The sequence below is a fragment of the Amphibalanus amphitrite genome, unplaced genomic scaffold (genome assembly GCF_019059575.1).
Source record: "Amphibalanus amphitrite isolate SeventyFive unplaced genomic scaffold, NRLGWU_Aamphi_draft 000662F_arrow, whole genome shotgun sequence".
NCBI classification, from domain to species: domain Eukaryota; kingdom Metazoa; phylum Arthropoda; class Thecostraca; order Balanomorpha; family Balanidae; genus Amphibalanus; species Amphibalanus amphitrite.
This window is the reverse complement of record NW_024882156.1, coordinates 99,031-118,401: the sequence shown is the minus strand read 5'-3', so window position 1 is coordinate 118,401 and position 19,371 is coordinate 99,031. Positions and strand designations below refer to the sequence as shown.

The 19,371-nt window shown below is 56.0% G+C and overlaps 1 protein-coding gene across 7 annotated transcripts in view; it reads left to right on the top strand.

The window, feature by feature from the left end:
• LOC122364220 (titin-like) overlaps window positions 1-19,371 on the top strand; it is an 85,751-nt gene that overhangs the window by 18,404 nt on the left and 47,976 nt on the right. For all 7 annotated transcript variants that reach the window (XM_043334405.1, XM_043334404.1, XM_043334403.1 and 4 more), the window contains exons 4-33: window positions 1,758-1,910; window positions 2,300-2,562; window positions 2,919-3,373; window positions 3,895-4,033; window positions 5,121-5,285; window positions 5,415-5,638; window positions 5,961-6,108; window positions 6,358-6,601; window positions 6,807-6,950; window positions 7,194-7,448; window positions 7,603-7,706; window positions 7,989-8,129; window positions 8,322-8,493; window positions 8,722-8,935; window positions 9,460-9,610; window positions 9,966-10,146; window positions 10,387-10,529; window positions 10,720-11,094; window positions 11,457-11,595; window positions 12,755-12,898; window positions 13,984-14,126; window positions 14,400-14,508; window positions 14,835-14,978; window positions 15,301-15,565; window positions 17,148-17,284; window positions 17,586-17,834; window positions 17,982-18,125; window positions 18,345-18,465; window positions 18,602-18,735; window positions 19,004-19,147. In XM_043334405.1, the coding sequence (XP_043190340.1) occupies window positions 1,758-1,910; window positions 2,300-2,562; window positions 2,919-3,373; window positions 3,895-4,033; window positions 5,121-5,285; window positions 5,415-5,638; window positions 5,961-6,108; window positions 6,358-6,601; window positions 6,807-6,950; window positions 7,194-7,448; window positions 7,603-7,706; window positions 7,989-8,129; window positions 8,322-8,493; window positions 8,722-8,935; window positions 9,460-9,610; window positions 9,966-10,146; window positions 10,387-10,529; window positions 10,720-11,094; window positions 11,457-11,595; window positions 12,755-12,898; window positions 13,984-14,126; window positions 14,400-14,508; window positions 14,835-14,978; window positions 15,301-15,565; window positions 17,148-17,284; window positions 17,586-17,834; window positions 17,982-18,125; window positions 18,345-18,465; window positions 18,602-18,735; window positions 19,004-19,147 (5,544 nt within the window). The remainder of the gene's footprint in view (window positions 1-1,757; window positions 1,911-2,299; window positions 2,563-2,918; window positions 3,374-3,894; window positions 4,034-5,120; window positions 5,286-5,414; window positions 5,639-5,960; window positions 6,109-6,357; window positions 6,602-6,806; window positions 6,951-7,193; window positions 7,449-7,602; window positions 7,707-7,988; window positions 8,130-8,321; window positions 8,494-8,721; window positions 8,936-9,459; window positions 9,611-9,965; window positions 10,147-10,386; window positions 10,530-10,719; window positions 11,095-11,456; window positions 11,596-12,754; window positions 12,899-13,983; window positions 14,127-14,399; window positions 14,509-14,834; window positions 14,979-15,300; window positions 15,566-17,147; window positions 17,285-17,585; window positions 17,835-17,981; window positions 18,126-18,344; window positions 18,466-18,601; window positions 18,736-19,003; window positions 19,148-19,371) is intronic.

The following is a 19,371-nucleotide window of genomic DNA, read 5'->3' as shown; positions in this document are numbered from 1 at the left end:
AGTAGGTCGCAGGTCAAAGGTCATTAAGGTCAGGGTCATGACAATTTCAGGGTGGGTGTAAAATTGATTAACGCGAGGGTACTGAAAGTTTCGTCGCGATCGGCCGCTTTTTACGCGAGTTATTCGCGAAAAACCGAGGGAGGGGTCCGTTCGACCCCCCCCCCCTCTATACGGGTGAGGGTTAAGTTGATCTCACCCGAAGAAAAAGTATACCATTCGACACGCCTGAGCTAGACAAACACGATGCTGCTAAAATCGCGGATCTGCGATCATTTTTAGCGAAGTTATTTACCAAAAACCGAACCTGTGCCGTGGGCCACTTGACCTGACCTCCGAAGTCATTGGCTGACCCTGGTCCCTAAATCGGAGACCAATCGCTGCATTTCGTAACGGCGCACACGATCGTTTCTTTCGTGAGGCTCTAGCTCAATTAGGAGCGAATCGGCGAAGGGGGTTGTTTCCTCACTTCCAACCCCCAACGTCCCCTCGGTATTCAGAAAACCTGAAGGTCCGGTGAGAGTTAAAACGTTTCTCCTGAACGAGGAAGAAATGTGAAAGTCAAAGCTCTATAGACGTCCTGTAAAAGTGGCCATAATAATAAATTCGTTAGAAATAAGATGCTTTTTAAACGACTTCCTCATATAAAATCGGGTGTTGGGACCAATCTTATAAACGCTTTAGAATGGACAGGGTGTCACTGGCTAAAGTTTGGGTGCAGAAAACGGCTATTACCTAAATGCAAAATGGTTTTCATGCATTTCAGTCAATTGTATATTGTCGGTCCCAGTGGCCGAGCTAAAAAAAATCGGTAGTGTTTTGCATCTTTTACGCCCTAAGAAACTACACCATCTATCGAAGTGGGCGGGCTTATTTGAATGGGAGGGCGCATTATGCACGAATCGTGTGCTTTCGTTTATTTTGGACTGTATTTTACCACATCCACTGCTTGTATCACTATTAATATTATCTAATGCCGTGAATACGACAGCATTCCATTTATAAGATTGGGCCAATGGAGTCGCGCCCCGCGAGCTCGGTTTTCCGCTGGGCCGCTACAGGCCAGGAAGTCGGTCTTCGCCTGAGGGCAGGACAAAGGTCAGCGAGGGAGCGAGGGGTCAGCCAGGTATCGCCCAGTGCCGAGCGAAAGCCGCTCCCTCCCCTCTCTTCCCCTCTTCTCCCCTCCCCACCTCGGTATAGATGGGGAGGGACCGAACTGCCAATGACATGCGAGCGGTCAAGGCCGCTCGCGCGGTAGCGACCCTGGCGGCCGGGTGCCGCAACTGGGATTCAGCCAAGTTACCGATTCGTCTCCTGTGGGAGAGTCAAACCAGGGGACATACTTTTTAGATATACTGTACATTGCGTTGGGTCCCCACTGTGCCAGCAATTCGTATTGCTCGGATTTGCATGTGTCTGTGACCTGGGATCAGGTCGGATCCGTGACCTCATTACTTGAAAATACAAAGCAATGGAGACCAGAACAAAATTCCAGAATTTATAGGCGTCATGGCTCATCATTTGCCTGAGCTAGTAAAGCTATTTTTGTTTTCATGTTATTAGTCAGCGCCATTCGTTTTCTTTTCCAATGTCATACCGTGAATCCATAAAACCCAATCGTCTTCGTCGTCATATAAACCCCAATCGGTCGTGGCGGTGTGTCCTATTTACCTGTGTCTGGGTGTCCACAGCGTCCAACAAGTACCAGCTGAGACACATATGGCGGTGTGTCCAATTTACCTGTGTCCGGGTGTCCACAGCGTCCAACAAGTACCAGCTGAGGCACAATCAGCAGACGGGCGAGGTCAGCCTGCTCATCAGCCGCATCGGGCCCGGCGACGAGGGCGAGTACACGTGCATGGCCACCAACCAGTACGGAGAGGCCGTCTGCACCGTCTACATTCAGCCTGAGGGTGAGTGAGAGGACGGGGGGGGGGGCTTCTGTACCGTCTACATTCAGCCCGAGGGTGAGTGAGCCGTGAGCAGAGGGGACGAGACGGGGTGCATCTGCATCGTCCATCCTCGGCACAGCAACGTCAACGCGAATAATGCTTTGCGGAGCGATGAGTACGATAAAAAATGACCTGCTCGGTGTCTGGATAGATTAATGCTTAGTCATCAGCAGGTTTGTTCTGCGACAAGTTGTACGCATAACGCACGGCTGTTGACCATTTATATAGGAGTGCGATTAGTAGAACGAGACGAGTGCTCGATTCAGTGGCTGGGACGTTTTGTTGGGTGTGCCGGTAATTACTGACGTCACGTCGTATCACACCTTCACATGCGTCGTTTCCTCCGGCAGCCGCCTTCCTCCAGCAGCAGCAGCAGACCACCCAGCAGCAGCAGCAGCAGCAGATGGTCTCTCAGCAGCAGCAGCAGCAGCTGATGCAGCAGCAGCAACAGCAGCAGCGGGGCGGCGTGCAGCGGCGCATGGTCGGCGGCCAGCAGCACATGATGCAGATGCGCACAGAGACCACCTACGAGACGGACTCGTCGGGTCACACGACCACCAGCACGCGCACGGACCGCCAGTACCACACCACGCCCTTCAGCTCCTCCGTCGAGGTCAGTCGTGTGTGACAGGTGGAGTCGGCTGGAGTGAAGGACGATCAACCATGATGTTTCGCTACTTTGTTGTGACGGTACATGAAAGGATCTGTCTTCATTATGCTTTCAAACATCACTGTTTATAATATAACCGCCTGTGAGGCGTTGGACAAAAATACTTTTTTCCGTATTTATTTAGAACGTTTTTTTTTTCATTACTTTCATTTTTAGTCTCGATGGTTCGTTGATAAGTAGCACACGGCCGTTGTCCCACCCGTGGCGCTGTCGTTCCGTCTGCCCCTCGGCTGTCCCGGCTCTGTCTGTGTCATCCCGCCGACCCGCCCCTCCCGCTGTGACCCGCCGTTCGGCCGCAGGAGTTCCGCGTGGACACGTTCGAGTACCGGCTGATCCGCGAGTCCGAGTTCCGCGAGGCGCTGACTCGCCGCCAGCCCGGCGAGCCGGAGGTGGTGGTGTCGGCGCGCCGGCCCGGCCCGCTCAGCCCGCCGCAGCTGCAGGGCAAGCCGCGCGCCAGCAAGGTGCAGGAGGGCGGCTCGGCCACCTTCCAGGCGCGGCTGGCCGGCAACCCGCCGCCGCGCATCACCTGGTTCAAGGACGGCGCGCGCGTGCGGCCCGGCGCGCGCGCCACTATCTCTGAGCAGGACTCTGTGGTGTCGCTGCACCTGCAGCAGGTGCAGCCGCAGGACACGGGCCACTACACGATGCTGGCCGAGAACCAGGCCGGCTGCGTGGTGAGCTCCGCGTACCTGGCCGTGGAGCCGACCACGCCGCAGTATGGCCAGCACCAGGTCACCCAGCGCACCGACCACAGGTCAGACACCGGATGTACAGGGAGGGAAGGGGAGGGGGTCACCCAGCGCACCGACCACAAGTCAGTCACCGGATGTACAGGGAGGGGAGGGTAGGGGTCACCCAGCGCACCGACCACAGGTCAGTCACCGGATGTACAGGGAGGGGAGGGTAGGGGGTCACACAGCGCACCGACCACAGGTCAGTCACCGGATGTACAGGGAGGGGAGGGTAGGGGTCACCCAGCGCACCGACCACAGGTCAGTCACCGGATGTACAGGGAGGGGAGGGTAGGGGTCACCCAGCGCACCGACCACAGGTCAGGCACTGACGCAGGGAAGGTCATCGAGATGGATGGCTGAGAGAACCCCCCCCCCCCCCCTCCTGTCGAAGTCAGCCCTGTGTATGATCACGCCCTCCCGAAACCCATAGCCCGGTGTTTGACCGCGTGTTCCACTGAAGCCAGCCCGCCGTCTGACCGCGCCCCACCGGGCTCGCTCCCTCAGCTAAGTCTGACCGCGCCCCCGCCGCTCGCTCCCACAGCCAGGTGACGCAGATCGAGGAGGTGGCCGAGGGCAAGGCGCTGGCGCCCAGCTTCCTGAAGGTGCCCTCCGACACCGAGGTGCAGGAGGGGAAGCTCGTCCGACTCGAGTGCCGCACCGCTGGCAAACCGGCTCCCGACGTGAGTGACGCGCCGTGACGGGACGCGCTTCCACTGGAGGGGATAAACTGCCGGACACCAAGGCTGGGGGAGGGGAGGGGAAAGACGGACGGGCTGCGGTTTTCGCGACGAACGTGAACGATTTTTACTTAATCGATGTGCGTGCGAACGAGTGAGCGCACAGATATGGTATCGGCGCGCTGACACGTTCAAGCATTTATACGTCACGCTCTTGCGAGATACGTTACGATATACGCCATCGTATCTCGCAGGATTCACAGAACGAATTTAGCCTGTACTGTTTACTATACGGTGAATTAACTACGACGGTGGATTGTCCTGGCCGTGTTTCTCCCGGGACAGAGGTGCTCTCCTTGTCGGCAGATCGCGGGCGTGGGCGGACGATTTATCAGTATCCCGGCTGTGGCCTGGCACGGGGCCCGTTTACGTTCGGTGTGGGTTTCGGCGCGTCTGCAGCGGCCGGGCCGTCTGCAGTGGGGCAGCCGGGGGCGCGGCCGCGGAGACGGATGGTCCCTGCCACCCGACCGCGGGCGTAAACAGGTGTTGTGGCGGCGCGCTGACAGCCGAGATTAAAAGGAGGCGCAGATTATGAGACACGCCGGCCCCAGTGTAATGTGTGACGTCCTATGAACGGGGTTACCTGTGCGCAGTTTCTGCCGGCGCCGGCCGCTGGAATCTCGTGACCTGTAAAAATAGGCGGCGTCCCGGATAGGGTTCGGCTGGGCGCAGAGATCTGTGCCGGGAGGAGGGTGTTGCCAGCGCTCCGCCGACTGGAGCGGAACGGGCTCCCTCTCCGGTCCGCGAGCCGCTCCAACAACAATATATAAACAGTCGGTAACCGAAACGGCTGGCACTGCCCGCCAGATGCCTCCGATAATATCCAGGGTCACTCCGTTCACGGAACATTGTTTGACACCAGCCCCTAGAAGGATTTCGGTGACATTGGCTCTCGCGAAGCCAGTCCCGAATATTGAAACTGCGCTCTCTCGATGTCACTCCGTGGTCGCTCCTGCAGTCTGCCTCTCGGCGATACGACTCTCATATCCTTCACCATCCGTGATCTCGGCGCCTCTCTCCACCTTCGCAGGTGATCTGGTACATCAACGGCTACCCGGTGGCCAACGACGCCACGCACAAGATGCTCATTAACGAAGCCGGCAACAACGCGCTGATGATCACGAGCGCCAGCCAGCGCGACGCCGGCACCGTCACCTGCGTGGCCAGGAACAAGTCGGGCGAAGTCAGCCACCAGGTGGGCATTAACTGATAGCTCCTTCAACCGTACAGGAAAACTGCCGCAGCTCATGCTCAGTTATTATTTCCCAAGTCGCCAGTCGCTGCGTCTGCCCATCAGACCCTGACCGCCGCCCTACGCCGTCAGATCACGCTGAGCGTGCTGGAGAAGGAGCAGGTGATCGCGCCCAAGTTCGTGGAGCGGTTCCAGACGGTGCGCGTGCAGCCGGGCGAGGCGGTGTCGCTGAGCTGCCGGGCGGTGGGCGCGCCAACGCCTCGCATCACGTGGCAGAAGGACGGCCAGCCGCTGCAGCCGTCCGACAGCGTGCACATCATCACCGACGGCGGCGCCTCCATGATCGACATCCCCTGGTGGGTGGCAGCCGCGGGGCGGGGCCGGTCAGCCCGTATCTGTCCCCCGGCGGGCAGAGGGGACTGGCGAGCAGGCCGGCGATTCTGACAGCTCTTGGCGGGTGGCAGCCGCGGGGCGGGAAGGGGTCGGGTCATGCCCGGTGCTCATCATTGTTGGTTATTGCCTCACCAATTATGACTAAACCGGTAAAACAGGTTGTTTGGACTTCCAGTCGCAGTTGTGTTGTAGATTCAGGATAGCTTGCCGCAAACATTAGCTGACAAGCGCAGGTCTCCTTGTTGTTATGAGTTACTCCATATGACGGTTACGTCTCCCGCACAGCGTGCGGCCAGAGGACAGCGCCTGGTACCAGTGCACGGCACAAAACGCGGCCGGCAGCACGGCCACGCGCGCCAAGGTGTACGTGGACCAGGGTCCGGCGCCTCCGGCCGCCGAGCCGTGGCGGCTGCACCTGCCCAAACCGACCAAGGTCAGTCCCGCGGCCGGCCCGATATCGGGGAACGGGTACTGCTGGGAACTAGTGTTTGGATTTGCTGTAAATGTTGATGGCGATACGGCCCTAACGGAATTCAGACACGTACATGGTTATCGTTAAAGCAAATGTGATGTGTTATATCGATTGGGATAATCGAGCCTTTTCATCCCACTCGATAACTCCCTCAGCTGGCATATGTGATTCGACTCTTCCCAGACTCACCCCCCGCCCTCCCCGGCCCAGGTGATCGCGCCCGAGGCGCCGCTGGAGCCGGAGATCGTGCACCTGAAGCACGTGGAGCGGTCGCGGCCCAAGCCGCAGCGGCCGGAGGAGGAGCAGCCCTCCCAGCCGCCGCAGTTCACGCACCCGCTGCGCGACACGGCCGTAGCAGAGGGCGACCGCATCCTGCTCGAGGCCCGCGTGGTGCCGCTCGGCGACCCCACCATGAGGATCGAGTGGTACATCGACGGCCAACCGCTCTCCGCTAGTGAGTGGGCAGAATGCCTTCGGTGGCAGCAGAGGGATGGTGGGGTGGGCGGCCCTGGAAAACGGACGAGAGTTTACTCAACATGCGGTTGATAGCTGGAATAATCCCCGTTTGTTGGAGTTTCTAGAGTACCTATGTAGCAGTGATCGTGCGTCGGATGTTCTTTCCATAGTTGGCTGACGCCCCTGCCCCTGCCCCGCTGCAGGCTCGCGCGCCACGCTGACTCACAAGTTCGGCTACGTGTCGCTGAGTCTGCTGACGGTGATCCAGCAGGACACGGGCGTCTACACGTGCCGCGCCGTCAACCAGGCCGGCTACGACGAGACCTCGTGCCGCGTCTCCGTCGGACGTGAGCACCCGCGCCGGGGATGGGGGGGGGGGATGAAGGAGGTGGCGTCATTTTAAATTGAGCTCGATTTTGCCGGCAAACCGTAACTACATACAAACTAGAGATTTTGTAGTGTAATCGCTAGAAGATGCGTCGTTTGTCTTTATCTATTAATTTTTAGGTTCCATTTACCAACCAGTAAGGTTAATTGGTGAAGCTGTTCGATCCCCTAACGATACCTTTCCTCCTCGTCTGCCTCGGCAGCTCGTGCCACGATCGAGACGGCGCCGCAGCACCCGGAGAGTCTGGAGCACATCCAGCTGCTGGAGGACGCCAACCGCTACATGCGGACCGTCCAGGTGGAGGAGCAGTACCAGAAGCCGTACTTTGTGCGCGAGCTGCGCGACGTGCTCGGCGTCAACGAGGGCGGACTGGCCCACTTCGAGGCGCACGTGGAGCCCGTTAACGACTCCACCATGCGCATCGACTGGTTCAAGGACGGCAAGCCCATCACCGCCAGTGAGTGTGGGAAGAGCCGAGATGGCCACTACCGATTTTGGGGTCATATGGTTCCCTCACTACCGCCTTTGTGTGTGAGGAGACGATCCCCGTGTGACTGCCGCCGGCTGTACCCTGTCTGTATCGGAGTGTGTGACTGACTGTCCGTCGGCAGGCTCACGGATCTCCAACATCAACAACTTCGGTCACGTGGCCCTGCACATCAGCCAGCTGCGCGCCGAGGACTCCGGCGTCTACACCGTGCGGGCCACCAACAAGGTACGTACGTACGTGCGCGGCACGGGGGACCTCGCCGGCAGGGTGGAGCGGAACTCGAGGGACGGGGCTACGCCTTTTTTGTTATTTGGAATAGCAGGACAACTCACCGTGATATATTCTTATTGAACGAAGTATTGTCTCATAGTTGCTCAGTTTTATTTGTATTGTAATGGCAGTCTCGGATTGTGTCTGCCACAACTGAGGTCACCGTGAGTGCGTCTGAGTGTGATTCAGGTGGGTTTACCCTGTTGTGCTGACCGGTCCGTGCCCTCGTCTCGGCAGGTGGGCGAGGCGTTCAGCCAGGCGCAGCTGGTGGTGCACGTGCAGGAGACGGTCACCGGCGACCTGGGCATCCCCGAGCAGCAGCAGTACATCCAGTCGGTGGAGCAGCTCGAGGCCTACAAACAGGCCATCCAGAAACAGGTCAGCGCCGGAACGGCGGGCGGACGGGGGAGGGCCTTCGTGACAAAGGTTATTTGGTTAAAGCCGGGACCCGGACCATTGCATCAGTCGACTTGTGTGACCTCTGTGACCCGCAGGTGACCTGTGTGACACCAATGACCCGAGGGTGACGGCTGACCTCTGACCCGTGTGACCTCTATTATGTACCCGCAGGTGACGGCTGACCTGGCGGACACACAGACGGCGCCGCGGTTCACGCAGCCCATCCGGGACGCGCCCGATGTGCCGGAGAACGGCACCGCGCACTTCGAGGGCCGGCTGGAGCCGACCGGTGACTCCACACTGCGGGTCGACTGGTTCAAGGACGGAAAGCCGCTGGAAGCCAGTGAGTGGCACGCCGAACACGGACGGCACTGGCACCTTTCTTTGGACTGAGAATATGGGCTGCAGGAAACTCCTACGCCTCTGTGTTAAACTCAATATTATTTTTAGTGCCATTTATTTCAGTTTAGGGCTTTTTGCCTCAAGTGCAAAAATACCTACCAGATAAAGGTAATTTAGCTCACACAAAGCAGTGCTGCCGCTGGTATACCAATTAACTTTCTGTTCCCAGGCTCCCGGATCACCACGTTCTTCAACTTTGGCTACGTCAGTCTGACCATCAAGCAGGTGACCATATACGACACGGGCGTGTACACGTGCGTGGCGCGTAACGCGGCGGGCCAGGCGCAGTGCCAGGCCTCGCTGCAGTGCGTCGGCCGGCAGGACATCGTCACCGAGAGCCAGGTGGAGAGCATGCAGCAGTTCCAGTATCTGGAGGACTCGAGGTGAGGCGGCGGCAGACTGACGGCCGCCGGGCGGGTGGGGGCGGTGACGCCGGCTCGGTGTTATCGACTGGGTGTGTCTGGGCTCGCTGCTGCATTAGCCGGGACGTGTCGTCACACACTGTTTGCTGCTATTACGAGCTTGGCATCACGCCAGCGTGCCTTGTACAACTAGCAGATCACTCAAACTCTACCGGGTACCGGGTTTAGTTTTCGCAACATTGCTCCTCGTGCGCATTACATTGCATCCACTCTCGGCGACTCTCCTGAATCGTTGGGGGAGGGGGGGGGGGGGGTCAATGACACGCGCCGGTACAGAATTCACCTGGGCCGCAGTTAGAAAGCTCATAAAAATATTGTGTCTTTCAACGAGCAACCGGCTACCAAAGTGCACTGACGTGTCATTGCTGCAGAAGTTAAACTGGTGATAAAACCGCTACCCACCACCTCCACTCCGCTCCCACCATGTGTCGAGGTGGCCCCGTGACGAGCAATATATCTGACCGCGCGCCGGCCCGCCGCCGCAGCCGGCACCAGCGCCTGGTCGAGGAGGACGTCTCCGTCACCAAGATGCCGCCCAAGTTCCTCGGACCGCTGAAGGGCACCACCGTCATCAGGGAGGGCCAGCGGGCGCACTTTGAGACGCGCGTCGAGCCGCAGAACGACGCCACTATGAAGGTCCGCGGGCACTTTGTACTAATCTGTGGGCGGGATCGGGAACTGGGACAGAGGAGTCTAACGTTCATTTAACTGCCAGAAGCATCACATTTCATGTCTGCCGGTAGCTGTTTAGATTTGATAATTTTATGATTAATGATTTAATGATAATTGTATAATAATTATTTCAACTGTGACTTCAACTAATCCAGCTTTCTTGGGCGTTCTTTTTTATTGTATGCTACTGTGAAAGTCCAATTCTAGCTTATAACAAGTGGTTTTAGCTTATTTACACTTTAATTACGCCACCCAGACGCATATGGCTGCCGTCTGCCACCTTTTTTAACGTCATCTCGCCGCCGCCCTTCAACCCCAGACGGAGTGGCTGCACAACGGCCGGCCGCTGGCCCCCGCCAACCGCATCTCGACGGTGCTCGACTTTGGCTACGTGGCGCTGGACATCACCGGGGCCAAGCCGGAGGACGCCGGCACCTACACACTGGTGGCCAGGAACGCGCTGGGCCAGGCCGAGACACAGGCGCAGATGAAGGTCGAGGGTGAGTCGTGCTCTGGTCAGCGCAGAGGGTTACGGGGAAAACCTCATTGTCCTCCCTATGCAATGAAAACGCGGAAAAGCTTGCTGTGTTCGATTCTAACTACATTATTGTCACGAAAGATGGTTCGTGCAAAGTTTGTCAAGCCGTATGCCGACCGACCTCGATTTTTTTTTTATCTTTTACACATTCAAAATTAGGGTTTTATGGCTTACGTGGTTTACCGTTTGTGTGTGTGTACAGCTCGCCAGGCGGTGGACACCTCCTCCATGCACCGAGGCGTGGTGGAGAAGACCGCGCAGATGGAAAAGTCGAAATTCGTCGAGCCCAGCTACGACATCGGCGACTACTGCAAGTCCAAGCCAGTCTTCATCGAGCCGCTGAAGGTGAGCGCTGCACCGAGTGCTGTTCGGTGGGGGTGGGGGGCTACCTGTGCCGACTGATGCTGTTGTCAGCGACCGATACCATTGACAAGTTCTGGGACTTCATTCAAGCGAATTTCCGATAATAATCTTACGATTTCCCGTTACACGTGTCGACTGCCGCTGACGCTGTCGGCTGCGCCGCGCTTTCCAGGACCAGCCGCCGCAGGCGGAGGGTCGCGGCGTGCACCTCGAGTGTCGCCTGGAGCCGCTCAACGACCCGACCATGAAGGTGGAGTGGTTCCAGAACGGCCGGCCCATCACCATCGGCTCGCGGTTCCGCACCTACTGCGACTTCGGGTTCGTGGCGCTGGACGTGCTGGAGCTGACGACGGCCGACTCTGGCGAGTACACGGCGCGCGCCACCAACCAGTTGGGCTCGGCGCACACGTCGGCCGCCGTGCGCGTGGTCTCGCGCGCCGCCGTGGACACGGAGCCGCAGCACGACGGCGCCCTGGAGCAGATCCAGTACCTGGAGGACTCTGCGCGCCAGGCGCGCCGCGAGGACGTCGAGACCGACGTCAACCAGGTGAGGGTGGACTGGGGGAGGGGAGGGGTGACCGGCGGACTGAGGGTAGGGGAGTGGCCGACTGGGGGGGGGGGGAGAGGTGACCGGCAGACTGAGGGAGGGGGACCGACCAGGTGTGGACGGCGGACGGGGGGGGGGGACTACCAATGTTTGGCAGGCGATGTTTTGGCGATATTTCAGTGTCATGGCGAGATTGTTCTGTGCTAAATTCATAGTGTTGTGCTTCGGCTATTAGACTTCCGTGTTAACTGGGAGTGCTATGTAATTGTCCCACATGGTGTGTCCAGTGACGGATATCAGGTGAGGTAGTGTTTGGCTGCCTTGTCTGATCTCGCCGCTGACCGGTCCCGGGCGCGCGCCAGGTGCCGACGTTCACCAAACCGCTGCGGAACGTGGAGACGATGGAGGGCACCAACGTGCACCTCGAGTGTCGCCTGCAGCCGGTGGGCGACAACAGCATGAGGGTCGAGTGGTTCGTCAACGACCAGCCGCTCAAAGTTGGTGAGTCGGCCGCGGACCGAACGTCCGTACCGGGAAAACGAACCCGAGACGAGAGGCCGTTTATTTAGCTGTGATGACACTAATACCTATTAACCCGCGCCCTGCTGGGGGGGGGGGGGGTGTTTGAACACCCCCCCTTGTGGTTTTTCGCGAATATCTCAAAAACGGCGGCGCGAGGCATGCTAGAGCGATGAAAACGCCTTAGATGTGTTCAGCTCGACGATACGGATCGACTGATATGCAACATGACCCTTTCCGGTCAGGTCATGACCTTGACCTGAGGTCAAATTTTCAAGTTGACCTTTCAAGGTCAAGTTATAGGTCATTCGATGCGTCTTGACGAGAGGAACACGATGCCGGTAAAAGTAAGCTCGTACAGGGCTTGGGTCAAAAGTTATTGCAGAAAAACTGTTTCCGAAAAAATCGGCTATTTTTGCAGTTTTTGCCCCCTGCAGGCAAAACCGTTGACGTTAGGTCAAATCTGAGAGAATTATTCAGAAAGGGCGTTAATAGGGCTATCGAATGCGCTTTTCCGCGGCGCTGTAGCTCTATTGGTTCCCGAGTTATGCGTTGGTTTCTGGAAAATTTTCGCCATTCGACCTGGAAATCGGCGAAATTTTGCCTTCAATGACCTCTGGTGACCTGACCTTTGACCTGACCAAAAAATTGACCGAAGTGATTTCGTCATTATTTTTGACGCTCTTTCGAACGCCGCCTTCCGCGTATCGCTACGTGGCCCAGGAGCCGAGTTACAAGGGGGGGGGGTGTTCAAACACCCCCCCAGCAGGGCGTGGAAATCCAGGACCCCCAGCCGGGCGCGGGTTAATCTTGCCGTGCAGTGTTTACTCGTAGTAAAATATAGCATTGAACGAAGTGTGCGTTTATGAACTACATAGATTGTAAGTACTGATTTTTACAGGAAGTGGTATGCTATGTTTTGTGTTATTTCGAAGTTTTAATTGGTTCGTTTTACGTGTTTTCGCTATCTATTTTACTCGACAAACTGCTCAAGTAGAATCATCGTCTTATGTTCCGCTCCAGCCCTTTAAGTCCATTCTAGACGCTCTCATTTGACCTCTGACCTCCCCCACCGACCTCTCACCTGCCGCACTGACACCTGGCCCCTCACTGACCTGCGCCGGTGCTGCCCTGCGCGCAGGCCACCGGTTCCGGCCGGCGTACGAGTTCGACTACGTGGCGCTGGACCTGCTCAGTGTGTACCCGGAGGACGCCGGCATCTACACGTGCCGCGCCACCAACCGGCTCGGGCAGGCCGTCACCTCCGCCGCCATCCGCGTCATCGGTGGGTGACGTCATCAGAGGTCACAGGGACGGGGCTCATTCGCTTTTGTCTTAACCCTCGCATGTGTGCGGCGTTTGCCAGCTTCTAATGTGTAGGGGGGGGGGGGTCGGTTGGACCCCCCCCTTGCCGTTTGGCCCCTGATCGAGCTAGAGCTTCGCGGAAAAAACGAGCATGTTGCCCGTGACGAGAGGAAGCCGATGATACCCAATTTTAAGGTCCTAGGTCATTGGTTGACCTTCCAGGTCAGGTCAATGACCCAAAGTCGGGAAAATCGGGACCTGTTAGAAAGTCGTAAAGTGTGGCTGCTAAGGGGTTTTTCGGGGTGCTGATCACGAATATCGTGTTAGTTTTGATCACAGATGATGTCTTGAAGCATTTAGACCAGGTCGGGTCAGGTCAGGTCAACCAGTAGGCGTCGTGACGGGTATTCGTAGTACGTGTCAACCGCCTCTGACAGCTTCGTAACATGTTACGAAGTCACCAAAACTACTTCGTAAATGTTCAAATGGTTGCTGAATTCGAATTCAGCTCCAAAAACTAGCCTAGAAACATGTAAAACTCGAAAAAGTGAACCGAGGTCACCCGAGGTCACCAAAGGTCAATGGCCTGACCTGACCTTCAGGTGACCTTGACACACACGGGAGTAACATCAAATCACATGTTTGAACGTTTGAAACCACGAAAAGCTTGCAAACACGCGGCTAGTGCGAGCCGACATACGCGAAATCGCGATTCCGGCCAAACATGGTCTCGGAAAAGAGGTCACAGGTCAAAGGTCATTTAGGTCAGGGTCATGAAATTTTCAGGGTAGGTGTAAAATTGATCAATGCGAGGGTACTGAAAGTTTCGTCGCGATCGGCCGCTTTTACGCGAGTTATTCGCGAGAAACCATAGGGGGTCCATCCGACCCCCCCCCCCCCCCTACACATGCGAGGGTTAATCTTTGACATTTCTTTTTTAGTGTTAACAAACTAGTCCTTTGCAACGTTTTCTTACAAAAATCTGAAAATATATGCTTCAGATAGCTAAAATGTCATTTATTGTGTCAATTTAACACCATGTTTTGTTATGTGTGTTGTCTGCAGCCAAGAAGGACCACTACACGGAGCACCCGCAGACGATGGAGCAGATCCAGTACATCGAGGACTCTAGTCGCTACCAGCGCAAGGAGTGGCTCGACGAGATGGTCCAGATCAAGCCCAAGTTCGTGTCCCAGCTCAAACACCAGGTGCGTGAGAACGGACGGCGTGGACAGTGGACACGGAAGAAAGGGGGAGGGGACACTGTCGAGTGATACACCAGCTCTCAGCATTTGTAACGTCATTATTTACTGTATTTATAGCAAAAGACAGGGGTACGGAAATCCTTATAAACAATGCTAAAGTTGTGTCACCGTCATGTCAAGATGGTGTCGGTGTCAGGTTTTCGTATCATGACTCGCCGTCATATTGTCTCGGTGTCACGTGGTCGGTGGTGTGAATGCCCCATCCCCGCCGTTCAGGAGAACCTGCGCGAGGGTCAGACGGCACACTTTGAGGCCAAGGTGGAGCCAGTCACTGACGTCAACCTGCGCGTGGAGTGGCTCAAGGACGGCAAGCCCATCACCGTCGGTAGGTGACCCCGGCCGTGGGGGGGGACGCTGACTGGGCGCGTGATCAAACACCGGGGAGCAATGGGCGGTACGCAGTCCGGGTGCAGCCGTTGTGTTGCATTCATAAGTCATAGTTACAGCAAGTACCGAAGAAGTGTCTGGACTACAACTGTGAAGGTGCTGGTCTGTATTCGATTGGTGCCGCATTAGAAGCTGGTCGGTAAGTGGCAACCAGGGGACGTCGGCTGGGCAGTACAATTAGTTTGAAAGCAGGAGTTGATGCATTTTTCCGTGGTGTTAATGGGGCTTCTCCAGAGCGGGCTGACCGCCCCGACCCGCCGGCAGGCCACCGCCACCGTCCGCTGCACGACTTCGGGTACGTGGCACTGGACATTGTCGGCACGATCGCTGAGGACAACGGCATCTACACGTGCCGCGCCACCAACGGGCTCGGCTACGACGAGACGTCGGCCATCCTTAAAACGTCCCGTGAGTAGCGGTCATCGGCGGGAGCCGGGGGGGGGGAAGTGTTGACCGATAAGCAGTCGAATGTAATGTGTCATGGTCAAGCGCATATTCATGTCATGTCCAATCTAAGATTATCGCAGACATTGCTATTTAGCAGCAGAATTAGTTAGCAACCATCGCTGTAGTTGTTTTAGCTGCTTATTCATATGCCACTTTACCGCTCTTTCTCGATCTCCAAAACTTGATCATTTATTTCACGCTATGCATCAGTTGTTTATAACCGCTTCAAGCTCCGTGTATTGTTCGTTACGCTGCGTGTGACTGTCTGTCGCCGTGACCGCAGCCGCCCAGAAGATCATCACCACCAGCCAGCACGAGGCGACCAGTATGCAGCAGCTGCAGTTCCTCGAGGACAAGTCCAAGTACAGCCGCGCCGAGCAGGTGGACGAGGTGACCACGCAGGCGCCCGTCTTCACCACCTCGCTGGCCAGCGTGCAGATCCGCGAGGGCCAGCGGGCGCACTTTGAGTCGCGCCTCATCCCCGTCTCCGACCACACCATGAAGGTCGAGTGGTTCCACAACGGCAAGCCCGTCAAGGCCGGCTCCAGGTGCGCTGATTAGGGGTCATCGGAGCGTATCGAGGGGTAGGAGAGAGTGGGGTAATTTGGCCGCTTTTTTTAGAAAACGATATAACTTAAAATTGACGACACATTTCTGCATTTTCTCAACGCTGGCAGGTGTCGCATTCATTTTACTTTACTGGAAAGTGAACTTGAAATGATAGAGTAATTACTTATATTGAAATTGTGACGTATTACAAAGGTCTGCAAGGCGGCCAAATTGCCCCACTAGCAGGGTTATTTGGCCGGGGGTGTGGGGCAATTTGGCCGTTGTTAGTTTGCAGTCGGGATTTTCTGTTATATTGCGAATCAGCTTCAGATTCAGCAATGACGTGTGTCCTATGACGCATTTGCCGCATTTTGGAGGTTGACTCAGGGGTCACAGGGGTCAAAATAGCCAAATTAGCGGCTCTAGATGCGATCACAGTTTTTACGAATAACTTTTGAAGTAATCAAGCTAGGCCAAAACTTCGAGTACCACCATCGTAATTCTCTCGTCAGTCCGCATCGAAAGATATATAAGTTGACCTTGAGAAGTCAAGGTCAAAGGTTGACCTCAGGTCACGTTGCATCAGGTCGCTTGACCTCAAGGTCACGTGATTTCAAGGTCATCATGCATATCATTCGATGCGCCTTGGCGAGCTGAACAGAATGAGACCATTTGTGCGGCTGTACCATTTTTATGTAAGGATTTATTAGCAAAAAACGTTTGGTAACCTTTGATGACGTCACATGCTCTTACAGTTGACCAATCGGAAGTAAGGCATCAAAGTAGTCAAAGTTGGTCATGAAACATGTCATTTATGGTACAATTGACCATGAAAACTCGGCCGTCCCAGCATAGTGACCATGAGCGCACCGGCCAAGTTGCCCCGCTAGTCCCGGCCAAATTACCCCATATTGCCATTCTGAAAATTTTTGTCTATAAAGTCATCACGGCTATACGGAATTAGATAAAATTGCTCTTGGAACCGCTGAACACCCCCAAGAATGGCGCTATAATGTCTGAATTCGTTTTTAGCCCAAATACTACATGTTATACAACTTTTTAAACAGAAGTAAAAGTTACCATTTTCTAATGAAATTAACGTTTTATTAATTTTGAATAAAACTACGAGGGGCAAAGTTTTGACATTTGTCCTCCAGTTATTTCTACCCATGACAAATGAATAGAGACTAGAGTTATTTCACTCACTTTTATTAGACATCGTACAGGTGGGGGCGGCCAATTTACACCACCGGCCAAATTACCCCACTCTCCCCTACTTAGATTGTATGGGGGAGGCGGAGAGAGAAGGGAAAGGAAAGGAGGGGTGAATGGGGTGGTCGATGATACAATAAAATATCAGGAGAATTTTAGCAACAATCTAGTGTATTCGAGAGGACGTTCGACTCAGTTGTAGTATGCCTAACGACATTTTGATTGCCGTGATATTGAAATGTAAAATTACGTGAATGTTCCCATATGTTGAGACACAAATAATGATTTGTGTATATTTGGCACCATTAGACCATAATGGTCTTGCAGTTAGCTTGCTCCGCTATACCGTTCCTCGATCTGTCTCTCCAGGTTTGTTGAGACGAACAACTTTGGTTTTGTGGCGTTGGACATCCTGGACGCGTACCCGGAGGACCAGGGCACCTACACGTGCAAGGCGACCAACGCGCTAGGCGAGGCCGTCACCCAGGCCAACCTCACCTGCATCTGTGAGTCGTGCTAAACGTAAAATTATTGAACATATAATCCTCATTTGTTTGTCGTAATATTCTGCGACGTATTAAACAGTGGTTTCGGTTCGAGCACAATGGTTGCAGAACAGGAAGACGTGTTCTATTCTGCTTCCAACCCTTGCCCTTCTGACTGACGCCAGGGTGCGCCATCGACCAGGGCACAGTCACTTCATACCCCTCTGACCGGTTCTCCGTGCCCGCCGACAGCCAAGGGCGCCATCGACCAGGGCACAGTCACTTCATACCCCTCTGACCGGTCCTCCGTGCCCGCCGACAGCCAAGGGCGCCATCGACCAGGGCACGCTGCACGAGGAGGCGCTGGCCAAGCTGCGGCACCTGGAGCAGAAGCCGCAGTCGGCGCCGCGCGCAGAGGAGGCCACCAGCCAGGCGCCCGTGTTCACGCAGCCGATCCGCGACCTGCACGCCGCCGAGGGCCAGCCGCTGCACTTCGAGGGCCGCCTCATCCCCGTCGGCGACGAGACGATGAAGGTCGAGTGGTTCAAGAATGGCGTGCCCCTCCAGCAGGGTGAGTCGCCGGCGGCGAGGCACGGAAGATGTCTGACGCTCCGAATATTTGGGATAATTGCGTAGACAATGGCAATGTCGCGCTCCATTGTACCAGTTGTATCGTTCCGTCTACTGCAATTTCATAAACCACGTGTCTGTTTTCCAGCCAACCGGATCACGACGGTGAACGACTTTGGTTTCGTGGCGCTGGACCTGAAGTACTCCCAGGAGGACGACAGCGGCACGTACACGTGCCGGGCCACCAACCAGCTGGGCCAGGCGGCCACTTCAGCCACCTGTCTGGTGCAGAGTGAGTTGCCGCGCCGCTGCCGGGGAGCCATGGGAGGGCGGGAGTAGAGGGCGCTGGGTTTGACGACAGGTGACCTTTCAGATGGGACAGAAAGCAGTACTTCTCGATAGTTACTTCATGTTAATTACGTGGTAGTTAAATCAGAGTTGTGTTTCAATTGACTGATTTTCCCATGTCCGTGCCAGCCACTGTCGGTGACCTGTTGCGGTGCGTTGGCAGGCCGCGAGTCGCTGATGCTGGGCTCGCAGCATGAGGGCGCCCTGCCCAAGCTGCGGCAGCTCGAGGATAAGCACATCTCCCGGCCGGAGGTGCAGGAGACTGTGGTCACGGAGAAGCCGCGGTGAGTGGCGTGGGATGGCCGCTGACGGGAGTGGCTGACAGTGCGGTCAGATTACAGCGCGCTACACGTTACTGTGCGTCACATTTGACCGGCCTGGCCAGTCGCCGACTCACCCCCGCTGTCCGTTCGTGCTCAGGTTCGTGACGGAGCTGACGGGCCCCACCAACCTGGTGGAGGGCCAGTCGGCCCACATGGAGGCGCGCATCGAGCCTTACCCGGACGCCAACATGAAGGTCGAGTGGTTCCACAACGGAAAGCCGCTCGCCATGGGTAAGCGACGGCTCGGATTTCAAGGAGTCTTAATTCAATTGGTATAACCCATCAGTGGCTGTGTGAAATATTTAACGTAATCTGATTTTTAAGACACTTTCCCGCAATGAAACAATTGGTGACAGCATAGGAGGCTGGTTTGAAAGCGATTTCATTACGCAGTCACTGAAGCCTTGTATGACTCCCAAGCGATTTGTGCGTGCCCTCGGCCGCCCATATTTCAGAGTTGTTTGTGCGTACTCTCGGTGACCGGTGCGCGCCTCGGCAGGTTCGCGGTACCGCACCGTCAACGACTTTGGGTTTGTGTCGCTGGACGTGCTGTCGGCCTACCCGGAGGACTCGGGCGTATACACGGTGCGCGCCTCCAACCGCAACGGCCAGGCCACCTCGCAGCTCAACATCACCGTCCAGCGTGAGTCCTCACCCGGCCCGGGCTGGCAGTGCTGCCCAATCACTTCTGCGTTTATAAAATCGGCTCAATAAGACATGTATGAAATTGATGCAAAATACTGAATTGTGAAAAATTTGTGTCGATGGGTCTCGGGATTAAAAAACAAAAACAAATATTAGTGAGTGGTTTAGCCTCTCAGTGTATTGCTGTCGGCTCAGCTTAACTTGTGTTGCATTGTTTGGTGC